Source organism: Nannospalax galili, unplaced genomic scaffold (genome assembly GCF_000622305.1).
Source record: "Nannospalax galili isolate Female #2095 unplaced genomic scaffold, S.galili_v1.0 scaffold241, whole genome shotgun sequence".
Lineage (NCBI taxonomy): Eukaryota > Metazoa > Chordata > Mammalia > Rodentia > Spalacidae > Nannospalax > Nannospalax galili.
The window spans coordinates 1,343,096-1,368,333 of record NW_008345602.1 but is presented as its reverse complement, the minus strand read 5'-3'; the positions used below and the strand labels follow the sequence as shown (position 1 = coordinate 1,368,333).

At 41.5% G+C, this 25,238-nt stretch overlaps 1 protein-coding gene across 3 annotated transcripts in view; it reads right to left on the bottom strand.

The window, feature by feature from the left end:
- The window catches only part of Glis3 (GLIS family zinc finger 3), a 475,006-nt gene that overhangs the window by 48,027 nt on the left and 401,741 nt on the right, over window positions 1-25,238 (bottom strand). For all 3 annotated transcript variants that reach the window (XM_029567629.1, XM_029567628.1, XM_029567630.1), the window contains one exon: window positions 17,121-17,265. In XM_029567629.1, coding sequence (XP_029423489.1) covers window positions 17,121-17,265 — 145 coding nt within the window. The remainder of the gene's footprint in view (window positions 1-17,120; window positions 17,266-25,238) is intronic.

Below are 25,238 nucleotides of genomic sequence, written 5' to 3'. Positions count from 1 at the left end.
TACCACATGTGGATTCCTGCCCTTGAGGAGGCTTCTCTTGGTGATGGAAAAACACCTATATACATTAATTCTATCAAAATACCAAGATCTACTAATGTAGACCTCTGCTCAGTGTTCCAACACTTTACCACAATATCTAATGGCTCTAGTCAAATCAGACAAGTGACTACATCCCAAATTTATCATCAAAGTTTATACTATGGTGCTTTTGCTATGTCTTCTACCTTGATGTACTTACTCAATACTTTCTCTCTTGTTTCTTGCTTCTGTTCTCATTTTCCTCCTTTTGCTGACGGTTAAACCCAGAACCTTGAGCACGTTAGGAAAGTGCTCTACCATTGAGCTATGGACCCGGCTTCCTCTCATTCTTCCCTAAGCAGCCGATTATTTTGCTAATATTTATGAAGTAGTTATCACGTGGCAGACATTGAACTGAGCCCTGGGATAGACCTACAGAACAAGACAGGCCAGAGAGCTGCTATTTCCAACTGCATCATTCATGTTTGCTTTTTGAATGAACAAAGACAAAAGCAATCTAAATGCCAATAGAATCTCTCTTGGGGCTCTAGGTAGAAATTTTATCCAACAACTTCCACTCTGCACTGATCAGAAGTTGCCCTGGGGAAATGCTAATTCTTTCACACATCTAAGCAAGTACGTGTCCCACATGCCTAACCCCAAGGCATCTGAGAATCTTAGGGCAGAAAACGAGGGGTATATAGTGCAGTTGAAGGAGGGTGTTGCTAAACTGTGAGAAGGTCCATTGCAATGGCCAGAGAAGGAGGTGGTGGAGAAGGTGTGGGCAGGGCATCAGAAGTGACTGGCACAGGGCTGAAGACTGAGGAGTGGGTCTTCCAGCTGCTCTGAGGTCAAACACATGTGCACAGCCCTTCTTTTTATAGCCACAGCTGGTTCACAACACTGGAACAGGCAGGGGTTCTCTAGCAGGGTCCCCATGAGAGCAAGAAATGAAGGGCTTAAGGGTTCAATTTAAAGTCTGAATTATAAGTACATCGAGTAGCTTTTTGTACAGGGTAGAAGACATCACTTTTCTTCAAAACAAAGCATACTGCTTGCCTCTATGTTGTCACAAATAGGATGAGAATTATAGGAAAAGTTTATTCCAAGACAAATTATAATCTAGTCAAAACATAATTCAGGTCTATACAGCAGCACACAATGCCTGCAGAGTTCACAGTATGATTGCTAATTGTACATGTCACCTGTGGCCAAATTTGACCAAAATAATGACAAACATTTAGAAGAAGTAATAAGAGATACAAGCGTGGCTTTCCAATATACATTCAATCCCCATCTCACCTAGCCTTCCAATGAAATGAGTAACTCTGTGGAGTCAGTCAGCTATGGCTGCCACGGGACTGGCCTTGGCCTCTATCAAAGACCCATATGTCTCAGAAATTGCCACATGGCCCAAGAAATGTCTCTCATATCTACACTGACTTCCAGGAACATCTAACCTTATCACGTCATGCCCAGGATATACTTTCAAATAGTACAGGCTAAGTATTATTTCATTCCTTCCTTCATTTGAGCACAATATTCCAGCACCTCCTCTGTACCAGGCAGGTGCTGATCTTTATTAATACTTTAAGTCTGAATACCTGCCGGCTTCTCATAGACCTGTCTGCTCCAGCATATGCTTGCTGACAAATGCACTGGCTTTACCAAGGGATTTCTTAACCTTAGGAAGAAAATCTCCATGTTGTAGTGAACTGTAAGGTTATTCACAGAAGGAAAAATTCCCTTCCATACTTCCTCAAAATGATTTTTCCAACTCAACCAATGGGGCACACAATGTGGCCTATTGATCAAAGCCTGAGGAAGAAAACAGATCCCTCCAGAATACAGGGCAATATTAACAAAACTGTTGTGATCAAATCAACCTGCACACACAGGATGCCCCTGGGGGTGGACTTCATTGTCTGTGTCACCTCAGGGGTCAGTGCTGTTTCCAAAGCTGGAAGGGGGCTTTTCACTGAACTTCCAGACATGACTGATGATTGGCAGCTAGAACAACTGATTACACACAGCAGAGGAACAAACTGGAAACCCTTATTGCTTTTGTGATTAAGAGATGGTGGACTCCCCAAGGAAATAAAGCTTGGTTCTGCGATGAATGTGTGAATTCTGTCTGCAGCCCAGGCCAGGAGCCCGCCTCCCTGCCCCTGTAGCCTCTCTTTCTTTGGGGCCTGGCTTACAGTAGTCCCCTACTCTGTCTCCATCAGAGGTAGGAGGAGGTGGCTCTGTGATCCATGTGTCTCTCAGATGCCATCTCATTGGTTACAGGGGCCAGGGAGGTCTAGGCTACCCTAGCTCAGGCTAATCAAGGTTAACAGGCAGCTCTCTGTGTCCAAATAAAAACTATTAATCTATATTCCTAATGGGCACGGACAAGGCACTCTTGGGGATACTTCAGCTGTGATGTATTCACCACGTAAAATGGAAGGATGCAAAGAGTACTTTAGTGACCCCACATACTTGCTTCAGGCCATCCTCAAAGCTGGGGAAGGCTACCCTGGGCATCACTTGGTGACTGTTCTCATCAGTTCAGAATGTAGGCTTTAAGTCTGGGCCATATAGAAGCAGCTAATACAGCCAAGCCTGATAGAATAAGCCTGTAATTCTAGCTACTTGGAAGAGTGAGGCAAGAGATCCCAAGTTCAAGGCCTAACTAGGCAATTTGGTGAGACTCTATTTCTAATAAAAGTAAAAAAAGAAGGTATAGATATAACGATATAACTCAGTGGGAAAGTGCTTGCCTAGCGTGTTCAAGACTCTAGGTTCAATGTCCAATACCTCAAAAAACAGCTAATATGCTTTCCTGTTCAAAACAGCCTGGGCAGCTATAGACCCACTCTTCCAGCTTAAATAATCTGACAGTTCAAAGGAGCCATTGGTCTAATGCATACTTTCTGATTCACTACATCTTGAGCTGAGGCATGTTGAGGTTCTGAACTTCTAGAGACTCTCAGAGTGGTGCAGGTACCATGTACTGAATGGCAGGGGCTAGACAAGGTCTTGGCTATATTACATCTGCACCCTTCTCCATATCAGGAACTCATAGTTAAGATTTATTGAGAATTTGCAATGTGCCGAGGACTTACAAACACTTGCAGCTTACTGATGAGGAACCTGAGGCCTAATCTGGCTCCTGAAGAGGTGACATGGCCTTGGTCTCTTGGTGTGTAAACAGTGAGGCTGGAATTCAAATCCGGAAGAGAGAAGTCTGATCACATGCCCTTAACCGCCACCCCATGTTGCGTCTGAATGCAAGATGGATTCAGAATAAGAGGTAAGAGTGTCAAGCACTCTATCTGCAAACGCTGCTTGGAGTAAGTGCACACGAGAGCTCTAACACTGTCAAACACTGTCCGTGTAAAGGTCAAAAGCACATCTCTCTTTTCTGTCCATTCTCAGCCCTGATGAGAGAAATTTTCTAGGTCTGAAACTTAATTCAGGCAAGAAATTAATGGAATTATTTGGTTTGGAAAACAAACAACTGGTAAGAAATGTGCTTTTTCCCAAATAAAGATTTCAGATAGATGTCAGAGACATATTGATCCAGGAAAAGAAGGAAGGCCCGAGGGGTCCTTCATGAGCAGTTAGCTATGTGCACCCTTTACCACAGCAAGCAGGATGTCCTGGGCTGTCAATAATAGGCCACGAAAAGGCTGCCAAGCATATCCACATCCACATCCATATCGGAAGCTACTGAGCTGCTTTGCAAGCCCGGGCTTAGAGATGCTCATGGATGCTGAAAAGCCTAGCACTACTCTGACCTGTTCTCACAGAGAAGGGAACCAGCTTCATCCAAGGTTGGTAACACTCGTAATGAAGTCAGAGTCATGTAGGGTTGCTGAGTAATGACATTAATCGCTTGGTGGCTAGCACACGGGAAGAAGTCTGGGCTGACCATTCATCTCTTAGGCAGAATTTCAAGGGTCAAGGCACAGAGGAGCCAGCTAATCAATGAAGCCAAGGTAAATTGGCTCTTGAGGAGACATTAACAAGAATTAGAGGACTCACATGAAGGGGGAGCTCAATCTTGTTTCTCTTTCTCCCCAGAAGGGAAATTTGGACCTGGGAAGAGTTCAATAAACCATTCAACTGCAATGGAAATCCTGGCTCCTTTGGCCTCATCAGAAATTAGGCACTCAGGATAGACAGGGTCAGTGTGGTCAGAAACAGAGCAAAGGCCACACAATATGAGTCTGATGGACCTGGACTTGAAGTTTAGACCTAGTGATTACTGGCAAGGGATTCTGGGCAAGTCATTTAACTTATGACTCCATAACGCATCACAGGATTGCATAGAGATGTGTATAATTTAAACTTTTAAAATTTATTTTTATTTACATGTATGAGTGCTTTGCCTGAATGTAGGTATGTAAGTGCACCCATAAAGTGCAATGTTAGAGGAGGCCAGAAGAGGGATGTCAGCTCCCCTGGAACTGGAGTTAAGGATGATTGTTAGCCACCATGTGGGTACTGGGAACTGAACCCAGATCCTCTGGAACAACAGCCAGTGCTCTCAACCACTGATCTGTTTCTCCAGCCCTGTTATCATGTATTTAAAAAAACACAAAGCACAGAGTTTGAACTATGGCTATATGTTCTTAAACTGCTGTTATTATTTGATTATTTATATTATGAAATTAATGTAATTTTAATAGGATTAGGGAAACACAAAGACCTACTCTAAAATAGTAACTGTCCAATGAAGCCTTCCTAGCTCTGCATGGATAATGCAGATACATAGTGTACTAGATAATGATACAGAGGAGCAGCTTTTTATTGTTCGGTATTTTTATGCATGTGCTACAAAGTGTTTGGGGTCTGGAAAAAATTCCTCATAGGGTTAAAATGTACTTTATTTTGAAGGAGTAATACACACCTTTGAGATGCAACCCATAATACATTTCAGTTTAGAAGATAACAAGTCATTTTCATGCATGACTGCACTTCGTTAAGGAGCGAAAATGGGCTGTTACTAAAATGTCAACACAATTGTCCTTCTTGAAGCTTAGTTTATCTTAAGTATTTTTACATTTTCAGCACTTCTTTTTATTTGTTTCTCCAAGAGCATAAAGATCCAGCCTTAGTTAATTTTCAGAATTTAAAGAAAGATTTTCCTTCAGTCCTTCTGAGAAAAATGACCGATATTGGGGATGACCTGAGATTTTATCCCCAATAGTGAAAACGTAGGCTAGACACCATCTGCTGCCTTGGCAGCTCACCTCAGTGCAATTTAACTGCACTGTCATCCGAGGGAAAACGCCCTCTTGACGTAAATTCACACACAGGAAGAGTTTTCTACAAGGAAAATGCCTGCCAGGGTCATTTGGGAGGAAGGCTGCATTTGATTCTTAATTGGAGAGTGGAAGATATGCCCCAGCTAACACTACTCCTTGTTGCTGATGAGAAGGTGCTGGGTCCCTCATCCTTTCCTCCTAACACCAGGCCATTTCCCCCCTTCTGCCTCATTGTCAGGAAGATGTGATTCCTACTCCACATTCCACCTGTGTTAGGAAAAAGCAGCTTCTTAAGGCTTTGCACATTCATCTCTCTAATCTTTCCGTTCTCCTTGTGGCATGAATAATTTTAATATTGCCAATCACTAAAAATCTATTCTCTCTGCCTGTCTTTTTTTCCCCCCTCTCCACTTTGCAGTGCGGCGTATCATTATCCAGCAGCCCTGATAAGAGGGTAACGAAACAATCCCTTCTCAACCACATCGGGTGGCTGTCAGACTAAAATGACACCACCCGTACATCCTTGACATACTCCCCTCAGCTAATTGATAGCAAACAATGGCAACTGTCTCCAATGCTCTAAGACAAAGAAAACATACATGTGTCACCTGATGGGAGAGCTACCTGGCAACGGATAAACAGATGTGTTAAGGAGCTGCTGGGAAAAGGGAAGTGAGAGCACAGCCCTGAAGAACGTGCCTATTAGCTTTGCACTTAAGAGTGCTGCTGTTCACTGGGGAGCAGGAATAAATAAGGTAAAATGAGAATTTATTGATATCTGGACGGTTACATGAATATTCAGGTTCTCTTACAAATAGATACTCCCCCATGAGCTCCAAACTTCTGTGGAGGCGGTCCAATTACATTCCCAGTTCATGCGGCTGGATTTACAGCCAGGGAAGAAATGGTTAGTGTTTGGAAGAGGATACATGCTCACATGCCTTTCTAGAATATGCCATCAAAAACCAGAAGACAATAGCTGACGTCATTCACAAAAGTGCCAAAGGTTACCATCAAACACTCTGAAATACCAAGCATAATTAACTTCTATTTGGAAATGCTCTTGAAATATCTGTATTTTAGAACAAAGACATTTTGCCCCTAGTCAAATGGCCTCGTTCTGCCACTTCTCTCAGCTTCTCTGGGAACAATATTTCATGCAGCCCTCTTGGATCTTTCCAGATGATGCACGACACATTGAACCTCAAATCTCAGGTGGTGTCTCTCTTCTTTTTACCTCTCAACCCCCTTACTTATTCACCCCAAGTTACACAGAAACTAAGTAAAATAATTTGAACAAGCAAACTACTCAGATTTCCCTGTAGGATACCAATCATTTCTTCTTTGCCTGTGTGTTAGGTTAATTCTAATTTTGGGCATGGCAGACATGGGTAACTAATCCTGATGGTAATTAAAAAGTTATCCTCACTTCTGTCTTTGCTAGTAAAGACCAACTTAGTCATTAAAAAAAAAAGTTTTAGTAAAGCATATTGAGCCCCTTAATTTTTTACTATTCATTCCTTAGCCATCCCACAAAAGATCCCACCCACTCTACTTCTACATGAACTTAGAAACCACTTTCAGCCAAGGCTACTTGGAAACAGATTTGTAGCATGGTTGCCCAATCAAATTTGAATGTAATGTTCCTCCAGCTACATGAAGGGCTGATCTATCAAAACTCAGAACTCTCTCAGGAAACCTCGACCTTTCCTAGATGTGTAAAAGGAAGTAGCAAGAGCCCTTTAGGGGACTGTGGTGCAGAGAAAAACCAATGATTACAATTATCACTAGCCTAAGGCAAAACTGCAGCAGCAGTGAAGCTGGTTTCGTTGTGACTCCAGGGCTCACCCTCTGTTCCTTCCCTGCACCTTGAACTCTCATCCTTCCAATTGGCCTTCAGATGCCACTGTTACCTCCTAGTCTCCTTGGCTCTCAGTCAGACACTCATTTGTTATCATGAATTTATTCTCATCTATAACATTTTGAAAGAATTTTGATATAATATTTTTCTGTATCTGTGGAATAAAATTATACTGACTTTAAAGACATTATTGCAGGACACAGTGTAGTTTGATCAAGCAACCCTCTTTCCTGTCCTGAATGTGACCAAACAGGTCCCTCAAGCTTGAAGTTTCAACTTTATGATATATTCCTGGGCATTACATGTGCATGTCTAGAAGAGGTCTAGAGTTAAGAAAACATTGTCTTTAATATTCAAAAGTTTGAAACACTTTTCTTTCTAGGAAAAATAAATGTGGGCTGAGTAAAGCCAGGACTGCCCCTGGACCTCTCTGCCAGCCTCTGGCTCCCCATACCTAGAACCTAGCCCCTCTTTCTCCTGGCAGCCTCTTCCTGGATAAGAACCATTTCTGTCAGTATTTCTAGTCCATCATGGCCTAGGCTACCTCTGTAGATGTTTTCTGGCAGTTAGAGGACTTCAGTGATTATTCCACTTGATGGTCTCCAATTTTAGGGTTCCACAGAGCATCCCAGGAAAGACAAAGAGGAGTACAAGTGGCCTGGATCCCTTCAAGGGGGACAGTTTTGCTGCCATCTGTTTTCATTGCTGGGCCTCATAAAGTTCTCTTCAAACCCATATGCAAGGAGACTTCTAAAGCATTTTCTAAATCTAAAAGATTACAGGGCTCAACAAAATGTGTATGGATGATGTGATCTTAACTCATCCTATAATGCATTATCCTCTTTAATTAGTTTATTTTAGTTAATTCACTTTATGGCTTCCTTGATTTCATTTGCTCACTGACAAATGTTCCAGATGAAAGTCTGAAGCAGAGGCCAGCAAATCTCTTTTGGAGGGAAAGGGTCAGACAGCAAATATTTTAGGTTTTGTAGGCTAGAGGCAATGTCCACAATTCTTTAAGCAACTGTTCTCATCTGAAGCCTAAAAATTCTTTTTCTTTAACCTCTTTACATTTAAAATTCTTAAAACCACCCTTAATTCTCAGGCCATGCAAAAACAGGAGGCAGGCCAGATGCGGTCGATGGGCTGTTTGCTGATCTCTGGGGTAGCAAATTACTTGTTGTATATATAACTACTAAATAAGAATCACCATAAAAAACCAGAGAACTGCTTTTGAAAGATGAAAACTAAATTTGAGGCAAGCAAATAGTCAAGAATAGTTTTCTAGGCACCCTGGACTATATTTGGAGACAAAAGACAGAGCTTAGAAGAGCCTATTTACAGAATGAAATCAGGAGACACCAAGGCTATACCTCAGCAATGGAAAAACAGTGACTGTGTGAAATTGCACCGGCCAGGCCATCAATACAATTTCTTCTTTCCTGCACCTGCCTCACCTCACAGGTTCACTGTTCATTAAGTTCATTTTTCAAGAAGGCACATTGGCACTCTGTCAAAACACTCTAACTATACGTCTGCTCCTCACAACAACAGAACAAAAGTCTAATTCACAGCAGATCTTAGACTACAGAAGGTCCAAGGTTGCATCTTGTCCTGGCTTCTTGAACTGTTTGCTTCAGGACATCTGTTTCTGAGCTCTAAGTAGCAGCCAGGTACACAAGGCATGGAGAAAACACAAGGCATAGATAAAAAGGGTTCTAGTTTTTGTGACAAAGGTCAACTTGGCTTCTAACGATCCTCTAAGTTTTTAGGCAAAGAGGAAGTAAAAAAGAAAGGGAAGGGGGGGAGGAAAAGAAAGGGAGGGAGGGAGGGAGGGAGGGAGGGAGGTAAGAAGGGAGGGAGAGAGGAAAAGGAGGAAGGAAGGTCTATTAAGTACTTGGCACTTGCCAGTTGCCAGTGAGTATACTGAATTCTGTTATGCTATCTCATTTAATTCTCACAAGAGTCCTATGGGATCAGGATTTTTACTACCATTATCTAGTGAAAGAAAAGTAAGCTCCCTAAACAAAATACCCAGGGGGTGGAGACGCAGGATTGAACTTTAGATTTAGTTGCACATTCTTTCTGCCATAGCACACTGAATCAAAACAGAAAACAAAAACCTGCAAAGCACTATTTTTATACTCAAACCCTAGCAACCACCGAAACAGATTGTGAGTTTGGGGTCACTGCTACCTATGTAATAATGATCTTCTGGTTCTAATTTGTTTATCTGTAGACCCCACGGTAGATTCCCTGAGTTAAAAATGCTACCTGAATTCCTAGGCAACGTACTGGGATGTAAAATTTAAGGAATTCTATTTTAGTTTTCTTTTATTATACTGACTGAAGCTTATTAAAATCTCAATTTGTTTATATTTTTCTTTCCTCTCTCTTTCATTTCTAAAAACAAAAACAAAAACAAAATTAAGAAGCCAGGCATGGTGGTATAGGCTTTTAATCCCAGCACTCAGGAGGCAGAGGTAGGTCCTCTATCCCTAAGATAGAAGTCAGTTTGGTCTACATAGTGAGTTCCAGGCTGGTTGGGGCTACAAAAATAAAAAGAACCCAAACCCAAACCAAAATGAGGGTGTCAGGGAATTGTGGCACCTGTTCCCTATATTTGTCAGAACTATAATATACCTTTCCTAGTATCTGAATAAAGCAATAATAATTACAGCTAATAAATGTTGAGCACCTACTGCATTCTAAGAACTCAATGTAACTGCTAGAACTTAAGTCTAGCAATTGATCTCAGTAAGTTCAAAGTTTGAGTTAGAGGAAAGAAAGTGTTTCTACTTATAAATGTCACAGTTGAGCAGACTGGCTGTATAGATGATAACAAAGACTGTAAAACATGGTCAGTAATGACATAAATATGACTTTAAAACAGGGTCACAGACTACTACCCACCCTTATTGCTTGTATAGCCCCAAACTGCCTCAGTACCCCCAGAAAGATAGATCTGAGGACATTCCAAGGAGGTCTTTGGGGGATAGTAGATGTATTGCATTTCTCAAGAATATATCCACTACTTAGAAACGCTTGATGTGAAGCCAGCCATGATGACATGCACCTGTAATCTCAGAAATCGTGAGGCAGAGGCAGGAGAATTGCCACAAGTTCAAAGCTAGCCTGCTCTACATAGTGAGTTCTAGGTCAGCCAGAGTTATATAGCAAACCCTACCTCAAAAAAGGGTGAAAGGGCTGGCAAGATGGTTATGTAGGTAAAGGTGCCTGCCGCCAAGCCTGATGAACTGAATTCAATCTCCAGGACCCACATGGTGGAAGGAGAAAATTGACTCCTGCAAGTTGTCCTCTGACCTTCACACACACACATGCATAAAATAAATACTACAAAAAAAAATTTTTTAAGGGAAAAAAACTGTAAGAAAGTTTGCTGTGAGCCAGCCTAAGGAATAAATTACTATGCAAACGGCAGTAAGCGTCCTTTTTTCCTCTTGAGTAGCGATCAGTTCATTTTCTGCAGCTGCTCACTCCCAGAAGGTGAGAGGGTTGACCCTGCCTACGCTCCCAGGGGAAGGAATGCTGTGGCCCTTACAAATCTGTCACTCCTTAGGCTATGGTTAGGTGTTAAGAGAAACCTATTGAGTAAGACTCAACTTGCAGTCCAAGCTGAGGGACAGTTAGAGAAGAGATCAGAGGAGCAACCAGGTTCACTATCACAGAGCTGGGTTAGAGCCCAAGAAACTCAGACTGCAGCTAGAAACAGCCTTGAAGTGAGGTAAATACAACCGTAACTCGGGAGGAAGGCTAAGACTAGCATAAATGTAGGCCAAGAGGGCAGTCAGTGGCTCCAGTCAGGGCCGGGGCATATGAAGGGGGCATGTCAGTCTCAGACAGCAGTAAAGAATAAAGTATGAATGCCAGTCTCCCAGACAGTGCTGATGCTTAATATGGAATGAGTACATCTCAAAATATTCAAGTTAGTTCCTGTATTCCTCTCTTACTACTGTGAAATAGGATAAGTTATATACGTGAGTTAATTCAGTGATGTTCTTCAATTTGGAGTCTATATACCCACAAAAAGGAATTCTCACTAGGGCTGCAAATACTGAAAATATGCAGCTCTTTATTTTTCTCTGTGCTTCAGATGAAAGAGACATGACTACCTATTTCTTTTTTTCTTGGAGCTAAAATTCAATTGAAGTATAAAGTCAGAACTTTGGACCAAGATTGGCTCATGGCTTCATAAACACAAAAGGAGCTGCTGTCTATGCTCAGAAGTTCTACCCTAGAGCTGGAGAGATGGCTCAGTGGTTAAGGGCACTGATTGCTCTTGCAGAGGACCTGGGTTTGATTCCCAGTACCCACATGGTGGCTAACAACCATCCATAACTCTAGTTCCAGGGGATCCGACATCTTCTTTTGACCTCCATTGGCACCGCATGGGTGGGTGCACTTACACTCATGCAGGCAATACACTCATACACATAAAATAAAAATAATAAGTAAAATAATTTGTGGTGGCGCATGCCTTTAATCCCAGCACTCGGGAGGCAGAGGCAGGTGGATCTCTGTGAGTTCGAGGCCAGCATGGTCTCCATAGTGAATCCAGGACAGCTGGGGCTACAGGGAGACCCTATCTCAAAAAGACAAAAAAAAAAAAAAGTTGTACCCTAATTCTGTCTTACCATCCCTCTGCTCCTTCAGACATGTTTGTGTCAGATTGCAGGGAAGATTCAAACTTCCCTTTTCATATCCCACTTAAGTGCTGAAAAATTGTGTGTGTGTGTGAAACAACACAAAGATAACAAAAGCTTTCCCTAATGGGAATAAGACAACAACTGGTCAGTCTCAGTGCTTTCCATTCTTCTTCAGTGATGTGTGGAATTTTTAATTCATTCAGAAAAAATGTTTTTACAGCAAAAACTCGTGCATATTGTAAAACCGAGTAATTCAGTTTAATCTTGCATGAAAAACTAACTTCAGTACAAGGAAATATGTAGATACGGAAAAGCAGCACCAAATTAACAGCATGCAAACATATAAAAGCATTAACAGCTTCATACATGGAAATGCTATGTGTGCTGGCTGGGAATCAACATTTTAATTTTCTTTAGTGGAGTGTGTATAATAAAATCTCACTCTTAATCAAAATATAAGCAGTAGCACCATAACCCCTATGTGGATTGGCAGAAGATCCTTTTATAGGTTTTCCACAGTGAGCAAAACACATGTACACGACGGAGTGACTGTCATTCTAACTCCCCTGTACCCAAATCACATCATGTTTTGATAAAAGGAATATCCCTGTATATTGAGATGCAAAGCAATGTTTCTCAAACAGAGTTCCCTGGACTAGCAGCATCCAGTGTCACCTGGGAACTTGTTAGAATCATGGGGCAGAAATTCAAATTTTGGGGACTATTCAGAACTGCTAAATTAGAAACTCTGGGCATGGGCCAGAAAACTGCATTTTCACAAGGCCATCTGCTGGTGCTGTGCACACTGATGGACTGGCACAGCAGTAGGGAGGGCTAAAGTTATAGGTCAGTGCTACAGGAGCCCACAATAGAGGAGATGGAGCTTGTACCTACTTTCATTGATTCTCCTGTCCAAGTTGATGGACAGACATTTATAAGCGATGCTCCGAAGTGCTACACACTTCTGACAAAAGTTTGAGCTACTATTGGGGAGACATGAAAACATCACTGTCAGATATTTCCTTTATACTCCCTTTATACAAAATTGCCACCCCTTCTATCCACCACCAAGTTCAAAGTTGCTCGGTGCTTTTTCCTCTTTGTGAATTCTCAGCAAAGTGGTGCTTCTGAAGATAATGGGAGAAATACTTACGTGTTTTCTAATGCTCAGTATCTTCCTGAAGCCTCTCAAATGGTTGTGCTCTGTTTTCACAGCTCTCTCTCCTATAAAGTTTAATCTACTTGGGAATGTGTGTCAATTTAGAACCCTCTAATAAATCTCCCTAAATTAATAACCACTTTTTGAAAACAGACCATATGAGGCATTTTTATAGAAAATTATTTCTAACATTTATAACTTTGTAAGCTTTCCAAAGACAGCAAATGCACTCAATTTAAGAATGTAGCAAATATATTAAAACTTATGCCATAAGATTACACTGAAATGAAACACTATTACATAAAGCTTGCTAATACAGAGCTATTTATTATTAAAAAATGATATTATTTTAAGAGAAAAGCCCTCATCTCCCAGTAATGAGAGAGGAGGGGAGGAAATAGCAATACAGGACCTTAAAAATTCCTGTTCTAAAAACACATCTTTATTTATCTTTCATATCTACATCTGAACAAAAAGAGAAACTTTTTTCTGAAAAGCTTAAAGCTACATTAAAAAATTTGAATAGTTCAAAAAGACATTAAAAACTACAAACATAAGAATCACTTTATAATAAGAGAAGTACCAATAAAATTCCCTTATTCTTGAAGATTTCTCTGGTTCCAGTTGCATTAGTTCCTTGCTTCATAGATAGTTTCTGTGGGGCTCTAGTATCTCAACCATCTCTATCTCAAACTGCTGTCTCTTGCATGGGTATCTGTCCACCAAACTGGACTGGAGATCTGAAAGCCTGATTCCATTTGTAGCTTTAGCCACTGATTCAACAGTTCTGAGTGAATTCCAGGGTTGGAGTTTCTGCTAGATGATTCTAACATCCAGCATGATACCTTCATGACTGATGTCTTTGGCTTGCTAAGGTCACCTCTTACTGAGTGCACAGCTGCAGCTGTGGTTTGGAGGGAGCCAATACTTTTGTGGTCACACCTGGGCTAATTCATCTGCCTAGAGCATCCTTTGTTGGTGTCTTCTTCCAAGACCAAGGACTGGTCCATGTTACCCATGTTCTCACTCACTCACTGAGTTTAGGCTTGCCTGCTTTATTAGCCCATAACAAGCGCTCAGAGGATTGATACTGGTACTGAAGTCCTGAGAGTGGAAAACACAATTTGACCTACTGTGAAGTCGTCTCTCTCAGATCCTCAGAAAAATCACCTAAATTTCCAGTTTGGCCAGGAAGAGATGAAAGTGATCTGTTCTTGAGGCTTGTTCACCATTACCTTGGGATTCCTGTCAGACCACAGCATTGCTCTTAGGCTAGCCCAGCAGCAAGCCTGAGGGGAGCCCTGGGACTTTCCAAACAGTGAAAAAGTAAACACCTCACATTAGCATCATTCTTAGCATGGCCTCAAGTTTATTTTATTGCTTTAAACTAGGACACTATTTCCTTTTGCAGAAATAAAAGCCTCCTCAGACAATCCATTCCAATCAACTACTGTCTTATCAGTCTGAGAAATTTGCTTCAGTGAAGGAAGCAGACACTTCAGGAGATGCGAGAGATTTCTATGGTACCAGAACTGCCATCTTCTCTGCTTGTCTCTGCTCATCTTAATACTGTGCAAAGCCTCCTCTGCCTGTGAATCGTAGTCCACTAGACTCTAAAAATACTCATTTCAAAAGCATGATGCCTTCAGCTGAATCCTGTGGCTTCTGAGGGATGATGTTCAACGCTGTGTAACAGGTTCCTATCCTATACCCCCACACACTCAACATGCTGTTGTGAAAATATTTTTATGCTAAATTAATTTTCTAGTAGTCAAAAGAAAAGCATCTGATAACCATTAAACAAAAATGTTCTTGGTTTTATACATTTCCCTGAATTTTGAATGTTAACAGAATGTAAAGGGAATGAATAACTCTGTGCTCTTTGCAGCTCTGAAGCCAAGTCTTGTATATGCTAGGCAAGCCTTCTACCACTGAGCAACACCAAAACCCACTTCCAAGTATTTTTCCCATAAAGCCAAGTCTTAACCTTCATCACGTTGCCTTAACACTTCAGATTTTACATCTAACTAATGAATAATTTCCGGGTACACCTTCAGGCATTTCCCCTCCTTTGTCTTTTGTCCTTTAGTTCATGTGCAGCTGGTGTACGTATGTGCTTCTAAGTGCCTTGAAAAAGAAGGCATGTAATTTGGGTTTTATAATTTTTCTCCCTGCCTGGTTCTGCCTCCGGGTTTGTTGCCTACTCAGCAAATCAAAAGACACAATCAACTTTTTTTTTTTTTTTAATTTTTGAAGCCAAAGAAGTACTTGGGATTTGAGGAAAACAGACATAAAATAAGGAGAGTAACTTTCACAGCACAAGCTACCCAGAGAGGTAACGTTCCAGGAGAAAAGCCTGGCAGAATGGCCACCTGCCTGTTTCAAATGTTCTGGGAAAGTGCCTGTCGCCTGGGAGATGTTACACTGACGGCTAAGGCAACTCTTGCTTCCTTGCCTGGCATTACAGCTCATCTGCTACAGCTGGAGGTTCAAAGACAAGAGCTCAAGATCTTTTTGAGAACCAGATATCAAAAAGCATCATGAATAAAAAGTGGAAGTCTATTTGGAATGATAAAACCATTTCAAACTAAAACTAAACCTTAAAAAGTTTAAAATTCTGAAACTTTAATAGAAAAATGCAAACCAAGTCAAATGTAAGAGTTCTAAAACGAACCATGTGCTATATGCCATATACATCAAAGGCACAAAGATTTTTCCACAGTGGCAGATGTTCCCAAACCCATTTCCAAGAGGTGGGACAAGACTGGCCCATCACTGTAAATGATTACTATTGGAAGTTCGTTTTCACAGTCACCTCTGATTAGCTTTGATCTTAACTGTTGGGTTCCAGGTCTTTAGCAAGATATATGCATTGACTGAAGAAGTAGAGGAATGCTTTACAGGCTGTTTAGCCTGATTGTTAATTAATTTAATGTGTTAGAATGTTCAAATGTCAACAATTTTGCAAGGCAAAAACATATGTATAAACAAAACCTAGCCATGCCCCTTCATGTATAGAGCCAGTACAAAATATTTATGTACATGTTGGCAGCATTGTATAGTACACATATGATAATATGTCTATGTATCTCTTCAAGATTTGGTCACCCCTTCAAATAAGCTTTAATCCAGCTCCCTGGACCTCAAGAAGTAGAGGGTACACTGTTTCAAGGAGTAAGTACCCAAGCAACTGCCAAAGGTCCCTTGACACTGGACCACCGTGATTAAGGATGTCTTGATGACTGATGCTGTTCAAGTGACTGCTTGCTGCCCTTTTCCTCTGCATTTGGAGCCAAATGCAGTTCTCATCTGAGAACTGTCAAGCATCAGTAAATTCCTCATTCTCTATGGCTTATTAGTACTTTTCAAAAGGAAAAAAAAATAGCCTGCTGCCAACCTGGCTATGGAACCCGATGCAGATGTGAGCGGGATTTGCAAGTCATTGAAAGTGGAAAATTTCTGTTGTCTGGAATGCAGCGCTAGTGAGATTTGTTTTCATACAGCTTAGAATGAGAGCTTTCTGTATGTAAAGTAATAACTAATTACGTTTGCTCAAATACACCACTACTATAATGAGGAAAATGCATCAAAAAATGTAGGCTAAGAAAGTCAAAGAAAAACAACTAATTTCCTTGTTGTATATTAGTCTCTTCTTATTTTTTGCAGCAATTTTCTGAATATAGGGTCACTTTTTATTCAAATCCAGGTGAAGGAAGGAGATCTGGAGCGCCCCCACTTTCCCCCTCCCCCCAGGGCTGGGGGACATTAAGGAATATTCTTATAAGTTGATTTACTGATGTGAAATTTCAGTAGAGACCTGGGGCTGCCATTTAAAACGCAACGATGACAATGGCTCTTCCATTAAGAATCCACATGCAGCCTGCTGCCTGCTTAAGGGACAAACATTTCCTGTGAGTCTAAATCACTGAGTATAAGAGATCTGGGAGGATTGGGTGCACTGAACTTCTGGCAGAAATCCAGAACTAAAAGAGCTAATGCATTATTTTACCTTGTTTCTTTATGAGACAAAAAAAGGTCTGCTTTGCCATACCCAGCTCAGGAATCATACGGGAGGAGATCAATTGCAGCCCACGGATACAGCAAAGCACAGATGACCATGGGAGGGTTTTTATCATGTGAACATTCCTGTATGTTCTTACCTGGATAGAGGTCAGGCCCTGGTCCTGGGGAGCGTCCCACAGTGCCATCGGCTGTAGCCTCTCTAGGGGAAGAGGCTGGCTGCAGGGGCTGCACAGTGAGGCAGTCTGTGAGGAGATCTGGATGAAGCTCAGTGCTAGACCGCAGCTAAAAGGAGAAAACAGAAAAGAGATGGAAAAGCTGGTCCTCCGAATGCCTGTCTGGAAAAGCCTTGTGCCCCAGGGTTCAGTGCAATTTACCCCCTAAATATCTATCAAGCAGTCACTGTGAAGTAGGCACGAACTTAAAATCAACAGAAGGGTCAGTTCTCCAGTCCTAGAACACCTGGCAGTGCTTCAGGAAACACATGGCAACGGGTGGGTTTGACTTTAGACCTTAATATCTCTACTTCTGGGAACCCAACTTCCTATTACATTTCCATTCATACATTCCATTGCTCGGTATCTTATCTGAACTTGTAGTGATAACAGAAACAAACGCACACAGATTTATTCCATATTGGGAAGTACTTTTGCGTACAGTGATACTAGCACAAAGACATCAAGGAGAAAATTAAGAATCTCTACTGAGATTGGACTTTAACAAATTTCATGAGAGGGAAATGTACAATGTAAATTTTAAATAGAGAATGATAAAAAGAAATCACTTACAACAAAAACAAAAATTCTCCAATATTAAGTTATAAAAAGACACATGTAAAAATAAACCCAAAAGGCTTAAAATATAGTACAAGTGAAAATTTACCTGATTTATTTTATTTTGGTATGTGTGTCCTCATGGCTTGGAGTTCAACAATGAGGATGGACTGGCTGGCAAATGGCCTCCAGAGATCCTCCTGTTTCTCCTCCTATAACACATATATACGTGTGTGTGTGTGTGTGTGCGTAGACAGCAGAGGACAACTTTGGTGTCATTCTTAGGAACACCATCCACCTCCTTTCCTTTAAGACAGGATCTCTCATGGCTTGGAGTTCAACAATGAGGATGGACTGGCTGGCAAATGGCCTCCTGTTTCTCCTCATATGCCTCCTCAGTGTACACCATCATGCTTGGCTTTTTGGTGGGTAGTGGGGAATCAATCTCCATACTTGTAAAGCAGTCACTTTGCTGACTGAGCCATCCAAGAGCCCCCTGATTTATTTACAGTTACAAATTTTTTAAGTATAGCTTGAATGGAAAATTATAATATATTTTAGCAGCATAAAAATATTATGCTTACTTGTGTTAAAATAATACTTAAGCTAAAAATGTGTTGTTAGAAATACTGCAAACAGTTATTTTCAGTATTTAAAGAGAACATATAAATTAACTTTATAAAGATGACACTAAACCTTTAGCTATAAGGGCCAGATTATTCTGACTCCATTAACTAATACCTCGTGCTCCTCCAGACACTAGGAGCATTTGCTGTATTTATGGACTTAAGACTCTTTGTGGGGATGGTGATGAACAAATAAAAAACATGTAACACCAGACAATGCTAAATGCTATAGAGAAAAGTGACGTAGAAAGGGTGGAGACATTGAGGCAGGTGTGTGCTGGGATGTTTGGGATGGTGATGCCAGAACACATCTTGAGAATGGCACTGGATACAAGCCTGAGAGGTGAAGCCAGAAGCCAGGCCTGTGGAACTGAGCTGGGGAGAGAGGCTGCCTGCTCTACTATATGGCTGCATGGAGCAGTAAGGCTGGGACAGAGTGAGCCTGGGTCTAGGAACAGGGAGGAAAGCATGTACAAAGTCTTGGCATGGACACTTGCTACAAAAATGGAGCTTTTTCATCTAGTGAGCAAGTTAAAAAGAAGAAATAAAAATGTCAATGCATATGTAACAAAAATTATAGAAGAGGTCATGAATTCAAAAGGGGATGGTGGGAGGGCCACAGAAGAAGTTGGGGAGGAGGGGTTATGATGCAAATATAGATGCAAATATAGCCTTTTTTTTTTTTTTTTTTTTTTTTTTTTTTGTGGCGGGGTTCCCTGTAGCCCCAGCTGGCCTGGAACTCACTATGTAGGCCAGACTGGCCTCACACTCACAAAGATCCACCTGCCTCTGTCTCCCAAGTGCTGGGACTAAAGGCGTGTGCTACCATACCCAACTGCAAATATAGAATTTTAAAGAAAATGGTAATGTACATTAAAACTGATTTATCAAATTACTGAAATTTTTACAGAAGAATTAGAAGTAGTGAAGTTACAGGGATAGGCTCTGGCTGGCTCTCTCTCTCTCTCTCTCTCTCTCTCTCTCTCTGTCCCCCTCTCTCTCTTTTGAGACAGGGTCTCTCTGTAGTCCCAGCTGACCTGAAACTTGCTATGTAGACCAGACTGGCCTTAATCTCACAGAGATCCATCTGTCTCTGCCTCCAGAGTGCTGGGATTAAAGGCGTGTGCCATTGTGCCTGGTGGAATAGGCATTCTTAAATACTGTTGATAGGTGAATACCTTGGTATAAACATTCTAGATGGCATCAGGGAATAGGCTTCCATGATCCATAATTAATATAATTTGATTCTATAATCTCCTTTAAGAGCAAGAAATACGAAGGATAATTTCTACCTAAAGAAATATGTATGCATTTTTCAAATGACACACAGCATGATTTATAGCAATATCAAAAATTAGAAAATGTTCTTAATGCCCACAATTAGGACAACTGAATGACCATATACATTAAGTTGTTGGAATACTATGAAGCCATTAAAATGATGCTCCAGAAAATGAGAGCAAAACACCACCTTTTAAGTACAAAATGCTAACAACATCAGAACATCACATAGACCAAAGAAAATGTAATACCATTTTGGAATTGGCTTCTGCTGTCAACCACAATATTATGAATTTATGTCTTCTACTTTTTGAAACCATTTTCTCTTCCACATACTCTACATTCCAATGGATAAGCTAGAATTGGCATGCCCCAATTTGAGAATGCCAACTGTGTCTATATTTTCCAAACTGTCCTCGCAATGAAGTCCCACTGATGGTCTGAAACTGGTCATAGTAGAAATATTTACACTCTGGAAACTGACTTTTTCATCTGCAGTGCTGTTGGTAAATGTCGTTGGAATACTATCAATGAAGACAATGAGCCTCGCTCCAATTAAACACACGAACACACACTGCCAGTCTGGTCTGTGCTTTGTTACCGCATGATCCTGAGTTCAAAGCTTGGTCCCTCGTGTGGCAAGGCTGAGAGCAGAGGGACCTAGCAGAGGTGGAGCCTAGCAGGAGTTGACTAGGTCATGGAAGGGGCTGTCCTCGGAAGGAATTAAGGTAGTTCCTGTGGGAGGGACCCTGAATTAATTCTCAAGAATTAGAATTGAGAGGGAGACTAACCCCTGGGTCCCTTTCTGCCTTACTGTGTGATCTACCCTTCTAGCAAGTTTCCCATCATAACCCCATCCACTATGTGACAAATAAAGGGGCCCTTACCAGGCCACCATAGCATTTGGACTCTCAGTCTTAAAAACTGTGAGATATAAATAAACCTCTTTTCCTAGAATGGACCCTGTCTCAGGTTCTTTTTTACAGCAATATAAGATGGACACACACACACACACACACACACACACACACACGCACACACACGAGTAATATTTAGAAAGTAGTCCTTCTTGGATCTCAAATGAGATCAAACCTATATCCAGGACTTAGTCCAACAACATGAAAATAGCACAGTGATGTAAGTACAGAGAAGGATCATTTAACCCATGTAGCAACCATTGTGCCTCAGCTTTGGCACACTGGACTCTAACCAGGACTGCTTGTGCTGATGCCGAAGCCTCTCAGGGCCTTTGGAAGCTATGTTTGTTATTTTGGTACTAACCTAACACATGCTGCTTAAGAAAAACTAGAAAACAATCAAGGCTTAGAATGAGTTCTGGTGATCACTTTCAATTTATCTTCCGTTATTAAAATGGGATCTGGGATGCACATGTTCTACTATGGACAGGCACGAATGCCTCTCTGCTTTCTGCTACTCTGGTTTTACAGTTATCAGTCCCAATGAGATCTTTCCAAGGAATTTCATGGCGATGACTAACAATGGCGTCAAATGCAGGCAATTCTTCCTCAGCTTCAACAAGCATTCATGCTTTCAAGAGCGTGACTACATGCAACTTTGTGGTAAGAGCTAATTTGGTTTTCTCTGGGATTAGGCATGGTTCTAGAAAGTGCTTCTTAAATTGCACAAGTCTTAGAACTTATGTAGCATTTCCAAAGGACAGCTTCATGCACAGATATCCAGGCATGGGATGATGTTTTATATTCATCCCAGATCATCAGACCAGGAAAGAGTCTTAGAGAACAAAGTGAGCAAGGCAGAAGGTACAGTGGGATTTCTTGGAGAGGTAGGTGTCTTTCAATACAATATAGTTTTGGAACAGTAAGAAACCAAAATATTAACATAAAACCATTTCTTAATGTATATCTCAACCTCATTTTAGCTTCTAAGAATATGTGAAGATGGGAAACATTTCAATGTCAGGATCATCTGTAAACGTTCTTATCTAATTTGGCACGCATCCGAAGCTCCTGCAGGCACTCCTAAGACCCCAGGTAGTGATGATGATGCTGGGCTGGAGGCAACCCTGTTAGAATTGCTGGGCTCTGAGAATCCTAATGTGAACAACTAAGGCTTTTCTGGCTATGGCAAGAGGAAATGAACTGTGGAAACAGGCGCTGACGAAAATATAATGTTATTTCATGTAGAAGCTGAAATATTATCTTTTCAGATTAGCTGTGATTAAAATAAACTGTTTCTGATACACAAACTTCAAGCCTCTCATTAGCAGGTTTCAGGAAAGGCCACTGCAAGAAGACAAAGACAAAGACGGGGAAGTTTTCAAGTCACTGGATCTTCAGGTACTGCGCAAGTAAGTCCAAGCCAATGAAAGGGGATACGCTGTGCTTTGCATCTTATAAAACAGATTTATGAAAAGTCTCCTTGGGACATTTAGACTTTAAAATCTTGGTGTTATCTCCATGGAAAGTAATCATTAATTCCAAGGTCATACATACTCATTATCATAAAAGACTCTTAAGTTCTCCTACATATGTAACTGCCTGTCTTGCTTCAAAACTCACAAACATAAATGGTATATAAACTTTGATTCTTAAAAATAATTTGGATGCATATGCTTTCATGTGGATGCAAAAGGTTAAAATTTTCAATCTAGCATAATACTGCCCTTAGGAAAGAGCTAAGAACTTGTTCTTTACAGAGCCTTTACTGCTCTTTGGGGGAAAAAGTAGGATTTGAACTCACTGGTCATCAATTCTTCTCTTTAAAAGGGCTGCTGTGCTAAATGGACAATGTGACTGGTTCCCTTGGAATTGTTCCTCTCAGCCTCCCTCACCAGTGTCAAGGTTCCAAAGTACCAAGAACATTTTGTAGCTTTCCCATTCATTCACTGAACAAACCTTTCTTAGGCCTCAACCTGTGCCAGGTGTTATTTTGGGCACTTGAAACATAGCCACCATCGGAACAAAGACTCCCACTGAGGTATATACATTCTACAGCAAGGCAGTTAATAAACAGTAAGCTAAAAAACATTGTACAGAAGGCAAAAAGTACTCTGGAAGAAAAGGAGAGATGAGGCCAGCACGGTAGGAGGTGGGTTATGTATGAGAAAAGTGGGAAGTGAGGTCTGAGGATGGTCAGAGACTTGGTCCAGTCATGCCCACTTGGCCCATTTAAAAGTCTTAATAAAGTTTTGGCTTCTATCTTAGTATAGTAGGGAGCCTTGCAAGGCCTCTCCTGTCTGGTTCCTGAAGGACTTAGCTCAGTTTCTGTTTTTATCTAGTATCTTTAGAGAACACAAGGGACTTAGGAGGCAGGGATCTGTGATGATTAGTGCTATGTGTCAACTTGACTCAGCCATAGCTGCCAGCTGGTCAATCCCAGTCACATCTAAGTGATACTGTGAAGAGACTGAAAATGTGGTCAATGTCCACACACCTTTAGGAAAGATACCATCTCCTACAACAGAAGGGGCTTCATCCAATCAGTAAAATGCTAAGGTTTTGCTGAAGTCCTTGTGGGGTAAACTGATGACAGTCTGTCACTGAGTTGAAACATTCACTCCTGTCTGTGCCCATCCATCCTGCTTGCCTTCCGTCTTGCCAGCCTTCCATCCTATCTAAGAAGCATGTGTCTTCATGGATGCATCAGTCCAATAGTCCCAAAGACATTTGTAGCCTTCAGCCTGTGATCTCCCCATATACTGCACGAACTTGTCCCCTAAGTCTCCACAACTTCCTCTTAGTCTGCAAACATCCTGTTGCATATGCTGCTGCTCTTCCTATCACAAGTGTTCTCTCCTTTCTCAGTAAAACTCCTCCAAGTCCTCACCTGAATGAAGCTTCCTCTGACCAGGCAGTCTATACCAGGCACCCAGGGGAGAAGAAGACCTGTGGCATTTGCCTCCATCCTTCTGAGACTGGAATCTATTATTGGAGTTTGTGTCTTGTTATGCATTGAATCTGCACAACTGAATCTCCATAAGGGTCTTGCTAACTGTCTCCATAACAGCATGGGGCAATGTGGCATCAACATTGCAAAATCAGTCTGTGAACTAGATTTGTGAACATGAGCTACTATGCTCTATCTAAAAGAAATGACAAATGCTACTGGTTGTGAAATATTTAAAATAGACACTGTGGTCATCTCTCACTTTACCCACCCCCAGCAAAAAGGTTTTTCACATGAAACTAAATGCGGCAGAGAGACCGTTGATAACCCACTCAGATGCCCTGAGACCCCAGTGCTTGGCAATGTGCTGTCCCTCCCAGCTCTGGTGTGACCGTCTCCCAGCTTCTGCATTCTTTGCAGTCAACAGCCAGCACCCAGCACAGGTCCACCATCCTCTTCCACATCAGTGATCCTTGCCTCAAAATGGGACAAACTCTCTGGTAAAAGTTATAGTCCACAGCTTTCTGCGTCTGACCTTGTGCCCTGCTGCTCTCTTTAATTTTGTGAGAGGCATCTGAATCCTTGGCATACAGTAGGCTTGTGGGGCACCCAGCATAGTAAACACTGAAAACTCTGTGTGGTTTCCTTTAGGATTGCCCAGAGTCAATCAGAAACACTTATAAGGATGCCTGGCTACATATCTCTTTCATACCTGCTCTGCCCACACACAAGAATATGTGTGTTAGTTAGCTATCCATTATCATAAGGCCCTGAGGCAACTCATTTCTAAAAAAGGGAGTATCAGTTCAATGTTTGAGGGCTCTGGATAAGGCAGCACATACTAATAAAAGTACCTGGCAGTGGGATGTGGTGGCACACACTTTTAATCTGAGCACTCAGGAGGCAGAGGCAAACAGATCTCTTTGAGAGCAAGGTCAGCCTGGTCTACATAGTGAGTTCTAGGCCAGCTGGGGCTGGCTCAGGGAAACCCCATCTCAAAAAAATAAAAAGACAAAAAATAAGGTACCTGGCAGAAAAAAAGGCTCACAGGAAGCAAAAAGGGAGAAGTCAGAACCAGGATCCCACAACCCCTTCCCAATGCTCTAAGGACCGCCATCCCCCATTAGGTTTACCTCCTAAAGATTAACCCCTGTGAACCAAGCCTTTAATACATGGGCCTTTGGGGGATGCTCATTCAATCCACAGCAATTTGGTAACTGGATGGTTAATGAATGTAGGGTGTTTCAGGCCATCATGAATGACAGGAAAAGCATTAAAATAGAGATTGAACTTAAAACCCCAAGCACAAGGAACTATCAGGAGTTTCCAAAGAGGTTCAGACGTCACTGTGCCCACAACTCATGTGCATGGTGTTCCTCCCTGCTATCTCAGTGTGGCTCTTCAGGATCTGCTGCTTGGTACACTGTTCAGGAGGCAACATCATCATGACAGCGTCAAGTTCAGACAGCTTTAGCTCTCAGAAAGATCTTTAAATATTAGGCCCCAATCTAGCTTTCAGCGACTACTCAGGCTGCCTGAATCCTGTTGGTCATAAACAGGTAGTCAGGTTGAAGGATGTACTAGGAACATGAGACAGCTCTGTTTCCAAAGCCAGTCTGTGAACCACTGAGTGCAAATGATTCCACCGTCTACCTTCAGTGAACCATTTTAGGGTTTATTTATTTATTTATTTATTTATTTATTTATTTAT